General features: G+C 36.7%; 1 protein-coding gene across 2 annotated transcripts in view; it reads left to right on the forward strand.

Annotated features, from left to right (window-relative positions):
• Nucleotides 1–12,530, forward strand: part of LOC149567653 (BRCA1-A complex subunit BRE-like protein) — a 197,784-nt gene that overhangs the window by 75,109 nt on the left and 110,145 nt on the right. For both annotated transcript variants that reach the window (XM_089820908.1, XM_089820909.1), the window contains exons 5-6: nucleotides 12,041–12,076; nucleotides 12,198–12,296. In XM_089820908.1, coding sequence (XP_089677034.1) covers nucleotides 12,041–12,076; nucleotides 12,198–12,296 — 135 coding nt within the window. The remainder of the gene's footprint in view (nucleotides 1–12,040; nucleotides 12,077–12,197; nucleotides 12,297–12,530) is intronic.

Raw genomic sequence — 12,530 nt, forward strand, 5'->3', positions numbered from 1 at the left:
TATAGCACCAAGTTCGTCAATGTAACTGGTTGATTTCTAAGAGGCCAAATCTTTTTAGATGGCCAATAAAAGACGTGCGCCATTGTCATATCAAAGAAGATATTAATGACCATATCACATTGCTCAATCGCTTAACAGGGATCAAGGATTCAAACACCTTTGAACACTGGATGTATAAGTACATCTCTGTCATTGTCAGTTCAAAAAAGAATGTATTTTGGGCTAAACTAGTGAGTGATGCTATCTGTGAATAGGTGGTGAATGTGTTGTCTACAAGTGTGTTCAACATGAATTCCTACATGGTATATATATCTGCTGCCCTAGGTACTTTTTCACGTTTGTCAACTAAAAATGATAGGTCTATAGGGCACGTATGGGAGTACAATGATCAACTACCTCTGAAGCAAAGCTGCATACATTTCCGAAGGATTTAGAATGCCTTTTCTTGGGCATGACATGTGCTTGTTTGACAAAGAACTCCCAAACAAACGAGTTTCTAATGAGGCGTGGAACAAAGTAAATGAGTATGGTTGTATGTTTTAATAGTTTCTCGACTTCACAGATTTGTAAGTTGGATGTTTTAAGGGAGAGTCATACACTTCGCCAAGGTACCTATAGACAAAATTATACTCATGGAATTGGTAAGATAACTCATGGAGGTACAACTTATGAATCCAATTTGCACTGGCTAGGAGTAGAGATTTCATCACGCAACCCCTTGAAGATTGGTGGGTACTCATTGTATACCTTGCCAAAAGCAAAAAACATGGAGTTTAAACTTCAATGAATCACACTGAAGAGGTTCGCAGCTAGAAGTTGCTTTGACTGGAGAGGAGTGCATGAAAAGATGAAGAAGCAATTCCTACACATACATCGTCTAGAAGATCTTTGAATTGATGTATGCACTGAAGTGGATAAATGACACATGGACTAAACTCTGTTGACTGTAAAACAAATTGTGTATTTGAGCTGAGCAGCAATCCCTCCTAGATTTGAAGATGATCAAATTTTGGATCCTGACTATGTTCAACATAATGTGGAGAAATTGCCCATTCTTCCTCCTACATGGTCCTGCAAAGAAAGCACCACAATTTGTGATTGGTTTCAATCCATTCTTGCTAATACCAACACTTGGATGAAAAGACGGTCTCTCAAGTGTATCAAGATAAAGCTTGGTAAAGACTATGATACCGCTGGACCAATTGGGTTGAGATTTGAGATAAAAGGTAAAGGTAAAGATGGGACATCATCATCGACATTTGACTTCTTGTACAAAGTTTCCCCAAGTTTTGTCAAAGGAAGGAAGGACTCAAGAGTACTTGAGGTGGAGGGGATTGAAACTCAATCAATCCAAATTGAATTGAAACTCAATCAATCCAAATTGACTTAGGTGATGATGATACTAGGAAATCAAAGGAGCCCTCACCATTGGTTCCGTGTCCTCTTGAGGCTCTTGTAGCAACCTCTCTTCGAAATTCAGCAATGGCCTAAGATGAATCCCATGATTCACCATTGAGCTTGGCTATGGATGCATTCTCCACCGAGCATCCATCTCTTGAGGATCTTGTGACAAATACTTGAGCATTGCATGTGTCCTCGACTGGACTTGCATTGGAAACAATTGGAGAGCAGTATGACTACAAGAGTGTGTTTGATACATATTCCTTGTCAATTCCTTCTTCTACTACTCGGTCTATGACGTTTCTTGATATGACTTCAGCTTAGTTTGAGTGATTCATGATTGAAGTTACACATTCAAATTGAGGGCATTTTCTATAGTCACTATTGTCATGCAGGAAAATCCAGAGTTAACTATGGTGAATACTAATTTAGTCGAGACATCTTCGTTCAACCATCCTCCATAATTGAGCACCATCTCTTAAAAAAGAAAGAAAGAAGAAATCCTACCTGAGGAGCTTGACAGGGAAGTGTCCAGGCCAAGGTTTTCAAAAAATATAAAAGGTAAGACAGTTTCTAATGTTGTGGTTGATGAAAATCACTTCAAGTATTTTGAAGCAGTTGAACCAATTGTGGAGAAATCTATTGAAGACATGCAACCTCCTAATTATAAAATCACAATAGTTGAACTTGGTAAACAAACCATGCTGAGTTATGAATAGGATGCACATGAGGCAATCAACATCCTAGCTTGGGAGAATGATAAATTGTAGGATAAGAAGAGCAAACTCAAGGAAGAGAATGCACGTCTATTAGGAATTGTTGAAGAAATGAAGTCCTCAGGTAGTGAACCTATTTCAGATACATGTATGGAAATAACAAAGCGAAAGGCACATACCATTGATAAATGGGGCAGCACTATTGAAGAAGGGGGAATCTGAGTAGTTTGAGAAATGTACTGTAAGTTTAGGAAAGGAAGAGAGACCGATGCTAGATTAGATGATGTGTTAAAGTCACTCAATCATCAACGTAAGTTGTTGGAAGGGGGACCTTGGTGCTTGGAACAACATGATGGAGGTTGATTTAGATTTCTTGTGTGAATATGATGTCATCACGTCTGTTGAAATGTACCAATATGACATACATGTGATGGGAAACAAGAAGCACATTCTACAAAAGCTCATAGAAGATGCAAAGGCCCATTGAAATGTACCAATATGACATACATGTGATGGGAAACAAGAAGCATGTTCTACAAAAGCTCATAGAAGATGCAAAGGCAGCTGTGGCCAAGATAACTACCAAAGAACATATGATCAGGGAAGCTTTCAAAGGGTTATCATGCGAAATCATCACTGGAGACGATAAACTCAAGAAGAAATTCTCACAAAGTTCGTAGAGGCCATTTGCTTATAGCTCGAAGTAGATGACGTCAATATCAATGTGTTGGATACAATTGCAAGCTGGAAGTATTCATTGAAGAATTTGCAAAATCAAATGGAGTTTTGTAGAGAGATATTTGTAGCACCAAGCATAGTTAGGAAGTTGTAGACGAGTCCCTGCGGAAGTTTGGAGAGCTGGTTGATACCATGTGAATACTTTAGAGCAGATTTTCATATGCTTTCAGTGGAATAACAGTAGGAAAGGTAAATGTAAAGAGCATCTATGTTTTAAGTACAAGATAACATGCATCTTTACAACCAGCTCATGTAGTTAAGTTGGAATCACATTAGGCATGCAACTTTGAATAAAATCAAAGTAGTTGGCTAGAGATAAGTCAAGGTGGTTGAGGTTGTTCCACTTTTTCCTCCACCTTTCTCTTTGTTTTTCCTATATAAAAGAGAGAGCTCATTGTAAATGATCATCTTTTGCTTTATAGAAGAAGGTTGGGCTTGTAACTTGAAGGCTTTGTATTTATTGTTGCGAATCTCTGAAATGAATAAAGAAGCAAGTTTTTCCAAAACTTTGTGATATGAGGCTTGGAATCAATCTTTGTTTCTTACGTTGCATTGATTAATTCATCTTTCTTACTTCTCTCTCTGTGAAGCATTTGAGTATTTAGTGTTGTTCTTGAAAGACTTTGAGCTTTACTACACAAGATTGCTATAGTTTAATAGTGGCTACAAGTACTCGGATTCAAAGACTTGGAGCTTTACTTAGTATAGTATTTCTTATCAGAATAGTTCATCAAAGACTTTGAGCTTTGTTAGCTGTTCGCCCTTTTATTTCATTTAGGTTGCTTTAGGAGTCTTTGGGTTCTTGCAATCAACCATAGAAGTCAAGTTATAATTGCTGTCTTGGGGTTGTTCTTACGTCAACTATAAAGCCATCGATATTATCGTAGCAATAGATTCCTTTTGTTAGATTGTAAATTGTAGTTGTTAATGCAAGATCATTCTTGAAGGAAGAAGAATAGATCCAATGAACCACCCATTTGACAATTCTAGTTAGGTGTCTATTGTAGCCACCTACAGTAAGCATGGAGCATTCCCGATTGCTGAGAGGAGAGATTTATTTGATTACACTGTTGCCTAAAATTCCCATTTCGTAAGTTGTAGTTCTAGTAACTTACAAAATATTTAGCCAACAGTTTTTGATGACTGCTTTGGGGATTGAGCGCATTTAGAAGCCTCTTGCCTTTGTTTGAAGTTTTACGCCCTTGTTTTTGGTATTTGGAAACTACACGTTATCACACTGGCATGTTTTGAGCACATATATTCGAGGAGAGAGAAGGCAGAATGTTCATCAGGTTTTGATGGAGCATTCTGGGCCCAACAAGCTCATTTTGATTTACTCACTAAAATTCCTTCTTTTTCCCAAACTACAAGCTATCTACCTTCCAAGAAGAAAACTGTTGTACTTAGTGTAGATTCCCAATTTCCTTAAATCTCTAATTTCCATTACCCATAGTGTCCATACTCATTCCTAATATCATGGCTGCTCCTGCTGCTACTAGCCCATGGGGGACGGCTTTTGGTCCACTAAATCTTGCACCACCTCTACATGCTTTACCACAAGGTTCGCGTAAGAACTTTCCCAAGTTCTATGGAGATGGAAAGCAACACCCCAATGAACACATCAAGGCGTTTTACATAGCATGTGGTCTGCTCGGTGTGGAACATCAAGATGTTTTTGGAAGGCACTTTCTTGAGACTTTAGAAGGAATTGCAGCAGATTGGTTTTACAACTTAGTTACAGGTGCAATCACTGATTTAGATACTTGAAAGACTAAGTTTGAGGAACGTTTCAAGCTTGCTGAAGATGAGCATGCATTGCTCGCACAACTTGACTGGATGAAGAAAGAAGCACAAGAAGGCATGCGGGGATTCATTGTCAAATTCAATAAATTGGCCCATCAGATTCCTACTTCTTCACAACCTACTGCTGAAAAACACTCAGCCTCTAGAAGTTTGTCTCTTGCTGAGAAGAGGCACTCTGGATTTGGCGATTACCCAGACTTTGGCAACAGAGATTGAGGATGATCTTACCATGGCTGGTAAGATACGAAGGGATTGCTCAAAAGAAAATTCCAATGGTGTTTCCACCTCTAGAAGTATTGATTCTATGATGCAGAAATTGGCTAATGATGTGCTTTCTTTGAAAAAGAAAATATCTTAAAATTCATTCAAAGCTCCATGCAAGGATATTCCACAAAGATCATTTCCTAATGCTGCACATAACTATATAGTGAAGGATCAAGAAAGCTTCCTCCTTCGGAGAGGCTTGCACTTGAAGCTCCACCAAGAAATCAAGCTACGGGGTACTTCGAGAATGAACAATTCAGTACTTTCCCAGATAATTACTAGGAAGAAGATATCATTGTCCCATATGATAATGATGAGGTAGGTGGCGACTCTAACACTGGGTATGTCTACTATGAAGATCAAGATCCTGAAGATAGCTTTCCTCATGCATATGCAGTTATGACGTGTTCTCGAACACTACTTGGTAGACATCAAGAGGAAGTTGTGAAAGCAAAACTGGATGAGCAAACACCCATTACCCTTGCTAAAAGAGGAACGCCATTGCCCAATCTTCCAAAAGATGTAACAAATAACTAAGTAAGTACATCTGCTGTTCCTACTTCTTTTGGTATACCGAAGCCTAGTGTATCTAATGCAAAGCCTCAAGCTGAAACTTTTAGTTCTTTGGCCAATTCCTTTAAAGCATTTGAAATCATCGATCACGCTAAAAGAACTAGAATTCAGATGTCTAAGGTTGAATTCCTACAAGCTTATCCAGATTAGTTGTAATGGCTTAATCTGTTTGTCGAAGGGTCTCAACCTACACAAACGCAAATTGCTGTCACAAAACCTAAAGGTTTTCCCAATAACCTAGTTACTATTCCCTCTGGTGTTCCTAGAAAGATAGAACCTTTCTATATTTCCTTGATAATAAATGGATTGAAGTTGAGTAACTGTGTTATTGATTATGGTGCCTCTGATAATGTCATGCCATTTAAGGTAGCTGAAGCACTAGGTCTTAGTTTGACAAAGACTTTTGGAAATTGTTATTCCATGGAGAATAAGCAAGTTTCTCTTCAAGGGCAAATTAAGGATGCTCAATTTGCATTTGCATCCTTCCCTGAAAGAAAATCAAGATGATTGTTTTGGTTGCCGATGTTCCTGCTTCTTATGGCATGTTGCTTGGTCGTAACTTGTGTAAAGATGTGGGAGAACTCAACATTAATATGTTTGAAGCAAGAATACCTGTTAAGGATGTTATGCAAAAGCTACTTCCCGAAAGAGAAACCAAGTACACAGTCATTAAGTCAGAGGATCCTCATGCACAGATTCTTTTTGAATCAACTGGAATGGGAAACTATTTTCTTCTTCTTGATGAAATTTCAGAATTTGGTGAGGATTACCAATCGAATGATTCTTTTACATCTTATGTTTCTGATAGTGATAGATTTGTAGATGCAAGTGAAGATGTAGGGGGTGACGAAGTTCCAAAAATACCTTCTACCATAGTTGAAAAGGTTATATTTCCTACCATGAAGGATAAAGATGTTGCAAGTTCCTCTCAATCAGTTGATGAGGCTGTTGATTCTAATGATGTTTATATATTAGAGTTTGATGGCAGTTGTGTCAGCTGGTGCTGGGGTTGTTTTAATCTTATGACAGGGAGAAATGTGTCCTCATTCTTTCAAACTGCAGTTTGATAACACCAACAATACTGTAGAATATGAAGCATTGATACTTTGTATAATGCTGCACAAATTAATGGAATCCGTAATTTGCAAGCTCAAGGTTATGCTGAGCTCGTGGTATGTCAAGTTCGAAATCAATATCAAACAAAGAATGAGAGGCTTAAGCATTACAAAATATTGGTTTGGGATTATGTTGATGTGTTTGATGCTTACAACATTTCTATGGTCCAAAGAGAATTTAATGTCAATGCTGATTCTCTTGTTGTTTCGGCAACACTCTTAATTCCACATGAGAGTTTTGAACAAGATAGAACAGCACAAAATGGTTACTTTTTCAGGTTTGTCAGCTAAAAATTAATTTGATTTTTTCAGCAGCAAACAGCACAAAATGATCGAATATTATAAGTCAGCCAGCATTGAGACATAACCAGCAATATTCAGATGCCACATCGTACATGAAATGGATTATGAGATATGTTCACCATCGGGGCTCAAGAGATGTTGTAAATATGTTGTGCACAATATAAGGAAGCAACAATGTAATACACAGACCTGTAGGGATCGTGAATGGCATATGTGGAACCCATAAAATAAAGGCGCAAATAATGATTACATAAATGTGATAAAGGGAAGTATTTATTAGATGAGTAATAAAATAAAATCATAATAAAAGGAGACGATATGTCTCTTTATTTGGAGAGGCACAATTCTTAGAATAAAAGACATATAAATAGAAGATGAATAAAGTGTGACTTAAGATGTGGTAAAAGGAATATAATATTCAGATTTATATATCTGATTGCAGCAGTATGGGAGTGGACAGTATGAAACTATAAAGTATAAATAGAAAGGAAAAGTGAGCAGTGTATGTATGTGGTGATAGAAGTATGAAGAAGCAGAACAAAGGGTGAAAGAAAATCAGTGGTGGAATAAGGAAGTGCAGAGAATAGTATGAAGTTAGCCTGTTGAATTTATGAGAGCATAAAAGGATATATATATAGATTTCCTAAATCTGATATATATATATATATATATATATATATATATATATATCTATCTATCTATATATATATATATATATATCTATATATATATATATATATATATATATATGTATGTTTGTTTCAGAATTAGTAAAGAGTAAGCAATGTGAACAAAATTTATAATATAGTAACTTTGGGAAGATAAATATTTATTGAAGGGTCAAGAAGAGAAGATCTACACAGATATAAAGATCAGATAGAAGAAGAGTTGTGCTAAAGGTGTCCACCATCAGTTGTAGTAAGCAACATCATTGAGGTGAAGAAGAAGTTCAAGTACAGTGAGCTGAAGACAAGTAGAGAGAGTTGGTGCTTCCAATAGGTTCATGCCTTCAAAATGTGGGAGTTGGAGCTTCCAGTGAGTCACTGCTCATAAACATGGATGTCATAGCCTACAAACCACATTGTAAAAGAACAAAGTTTATATAACATTTATTGTCGTGGTTTTCTCCCAAGTTGGGTTTTCACGTAAATTATTGTGTTAATGTGTTCTTGTGCATTTCAGCACTTGAAGTCAATTGTTTGGATAAAAGTTTTAAATTGGCAAATTTGTTATTATATTGATTCACCCCCCCTCTTAGTATAACTGTGTGCTCTTCAGAGGGCAATTTGTAATGCCCTTTCCCTAGGTGCTAGGTAGTTGAGCAGGGATTGGCCTATCATTGGGTTCCTATAGGTGAGTGGAGTGAAAAGGGCACCCATACCAAGTCTTGTGGAGCTACAAAGGGGCTTTGTGAGCCATTCTAGACAGTTTGAGACAGTCTGCTAAATTTTAGGAGGGGGTCCAATTTTTAAGTGTTGACTAGGGGTTGACCGGGATGTAATAGGAGGGCCCTTTTGATCATTTTGGGAGTTTTGATTGTAGCTTCTATTTTTTAAGGTTGGACTGCTAGTTAACCTGTCAACCATCCAGAGACCTGTGGAGTATAGCAGGTGGACCTTACGAGCATTTCCTCTGGATCAAAGACCTATTTTTAAGGATGACCCCTCCTTTTTAGGAAGAGACTGCTAGTTGCGTAGCCACATCAAGTTATCACCTTTTGGATTGGTGACAACATTTTGTTTTCAGTTTGGGAGTTCAGGTGGTAATATGAGGAATAAATTTGGACTGTTAGTGTAATAACTTTAATAATTCCAATTACTCTATTAAAGTGCTCTTTAATAAAATATATTAATATTATAATAAATGGGACCACCACAGGCCATGTTGGCTAGGAGACATAAGTTGTTTTAAAAACAACTTAAAATAATAAAAGGGGAGAATAGGGAAAAGGTTTCATCAGCCTAGAGGAAATAGTTTCATTAAAAAATCAAATAAAGTATTTAGTAGAGATAAAATAAATGGGAAGGCAACCCTAAAATCAAATCAGGGTCTTGAGAGAATAAAATTACTTGGATGGTAGCCATTTCATCATTCTATGATCCATTTCTACAGTAGCTAGTTGGTTTTCAGCAGCAGATCAGATTTTCTAAGGACGGAACTCCTTGGATAATAGTGAACTGGATGTAAACCTGATTCATAGTTGAGGGAATCTACACAGGTTTCCTATTTGAGCTTCAGAGATTCATATGAAGTTTTGGAGTTATTGTCAGAGGTAAATCATACATTTTTTAACAGCAGGTTGAATTCATCATTTAGTTGCAGATTCAGGCCTATGTCATCATCATTCAGCAGCAAAACCAGCCTGCCGTACCATTAAATATAACATATTACAGCTGGATGTTAGGATTTGGAATCATAATCATACTTGTAGTGGTTTATATAGTGGCTGAAAGTGCATATTAGATTCTTGGCAGTGAATATGATGGCTGGAAATTGCATATCAAACCTGTGTAAGATAATATCAGTCTTTCTGTTGCAGATCATACTTCATATCATGCCTTAAAGTGGTCATTTACTATTCCCAAAGTAGTCTACAGCAGCCTACAACAGCTAGCTAACATATGGATGTGATACATGTTGATTATATGGCATTAAAACCTATGGATTGAATTGTTGCAATTTGATTTGTGACTGATAATAGGTCTGTAATCTCTCTTTTCAGTCTTAGCAGTAAACAGTAAACTCATATTTTCCCATATTATTTAGCTGTACATGTTTTGATTCATTGCATAGTCATTTCCTTTAATCATTTGTAATGTGTTGTCATAAACAAGCATCAAAGTGAACACAGCCAAACTCAGATCAAAATTACTGAACTCAGAAAAATCACCATTCCCGGGAGTCCAAAACATACATCAAACCAAACAAAATGGAAAAATTGGATTGGGTTTGCGTGGGGATCTTTCACAATTACTTATTGATGCTTAATCTATCTTGTGGTCTCGAGGATTTGCAAAACCTTGTGGAGTTTGGTGAGAGATGACAGCATTTGGATCCATGACTGTACCATGCATTGTATTATCTTCGTATAGGTTTTTCTCTTCTTTCTCCGGGTACTCGATGGACAATAACTTCACTATCTTATTCTTATCCTTTACGTTCTTGCTTTCCAAGATAAAACATAATATCACAATTTGACTTGCTGTGGAAAATATCTCCTGCTTATCAATTGATGAGCTCAAGGGGCTTTCTAATGAATGGTTCAAAATGAACAACACTTGCTGAATGTTTTGCAAATGGAGTCGCAAAAAGGGTTTAAGCTTGGAGGAAGCTCGGTGGTTAAGCATGCTTGTGCTAGAGTAGTACAGGGATGTGTGACCTCTTATTAAGTTCCAGTGCTTCACCTCTATCAGCATCACCTAGATGCAATGAGTGCTAAGTTTTCTACTTATTCTCATGAGAGATGGGTTCTTGTGAACCAGTACTCATGAAACATGGGTCAATGAGTTTGACCCAAAAACTACACAGTTGGATCTTGATAGCAACATCACAATTTGAGTTGCTGTGGAAAATGTCTCCTACTTATCAAAGCATAACATGTTTCCTCTTTCTTATGAATTTGTGGTGGATTTATTCTTCTTGTTTGAAGAGCCTATTGAGAAGTATGGTTCAGTTCTAGTTGCCATTTTGGTCATAATTTTTAGACTTTGTCTGACACAACTGAAAATAATAATGGTGATCTTGATCACCTTTGTTGGTTATTTTTAAGTTCAATGATTTAGCTTCCACTTCCCGAGCTGGTATGAAAACTTCACCAAACTCAATTGGTTTAAAGGGATGTAGAATGATGCTCTTAACCTTCCAATGAATAGATCTTGGCTTTGAATTCTTCATGCAATTTTCAAATGCTGCTGTTTCCTAGAACTTTGCATTTTGGCTAAAGAAGGTAGCATATTCAAGTTTCAACTACCCCAAATGTATAAGTAGAGTTGTGCTGTGTTGTAATTTATGATCTGTGTATTGGTCATTCTCTGTGTATGAGGCTGTTGAAAGGACCTGATTTGCATTTGGGGTCTGTTAGGACTAAAATGATAGCTCAATTTGGCTGGACCAATGAAAGACACCTTCACATCAAATTTTTATGTCAAGTTTGAGTGTTGGCCCTGCCATTCATCAGTGAAGTCCACCTTTATACAGTTGAAGATGCTTCTTCCATATCTGCTACTCAAGATACTGCAGCCTCTGAACTGGAAGAGAAGAAACTGGGATTTTGAAGAAATAATGGTGCGCCTTTTTGTGCATCAGATGGCATGTTTTATATTAGTTTCTTCTTGTTGTAGATAAAAGATATGCACAATGTTAACTATGGGGATGCAACATTTGTCAATGTTTCATTGAAATAGTTGTCACTTTCATTAGGAAACATATTTACATCCAATTTGAAATGATAATTTTATAATGCAGGAGGATAGATGATGGAATTCATCTCCGGATCACAAGATGTGCGAAAAAACTTGCTCTTATAAGTCAACAAATCAGCAACTAATAACTTCCCTCCATAGTGAGAATAATGTGTCTATGCACCTTATTGTTGCTTGTTTCAGGAAAATCACACTATTATTTTGGTCATGGTAATTTCAAAATTGTATAGAATAGTGGGCTACAACTTATATCACACCTGATTAGTATGTTTTTTCTCAGCACGAGTGTTCTTTTGTATTGCATACTTAGAGAAGCTGTTGAATCCTATGTTTATGATTAATTTCAATTCCTTTCATTTAAAATATAGCATTCATTTCCTTATCTCAAACTGAGATTTTCAACTATCTAGATAACTCCTATACATTATTTGAAATCAATTACAGGGTTATGAATCTCTCCTTTACATGGAGATATAAATTAGAATTATATAAAAATAATGCTAGGAAGACATGAATTATCATTTGATTATTCATACAACCTTAAGCATTCTTCTAGAATATGTTCATGCTTGCATCTTTACGTTTAGACCATTCTTATTATGTGTTATTATATGTGTAAATGAGCCTAGCTAATAATTCTACCTGTCTCTGGATTTGGGTTCAATGATGAAAGATAAGAAGTCAACTGTTGTTATAATGGCTGCAGGGAGTGGAGATCTGCTTGTTATCTGGAGCTGACAATGTAAGGCCTTGGATCCAATCAAATACTTGTCAGTTTAGTGATCTTGTTTCTGATGTTAATAATCATAGGAGGAGCTTATAACCATATCGGCTTTGTGTACTGTAACCATATGAATACACAGCTAGAAGAGGTAAAGTTTGCCGTGCGCCTCGTGGACCTTGACTTAAGCAAACAGGTCCCTGGATGTCTATTGAGACAACAACAGCAGATATTCTTACAGGTCAAATTTTTGTCAACACAACTTGTGATTATTATGGATATGTGGAGTCGGTTTTTGGTGTTTAGGTATCTGTGTGAATGAACAGGGTTGGTTTTCTGGCAAATATATCTGAAAGACATGATTTTGATAAATGACAGTTTAGTTGTTGGAACTTTGGATTAGAATTATAGTTTGCTATCACTATGTACCTTGGAAACATCTAAATTCTGATGCATTTTAGTTTTAAATAATATT

This window comes from Cupressus sempervirens, chromosome 3 (assembly GCF_028749045.1).
Source record: "Cupressus sempervirens isolate cs-2001-9-10 chromosome 3, ASM2874904v1, whole genome shotgun sequence".
NCBI lineage: Eukaryota > Viridiplantae > Streptophyta > Pinopsida > Cupressales > Cupressaceae > Cupressus > Cupressus sempervirens.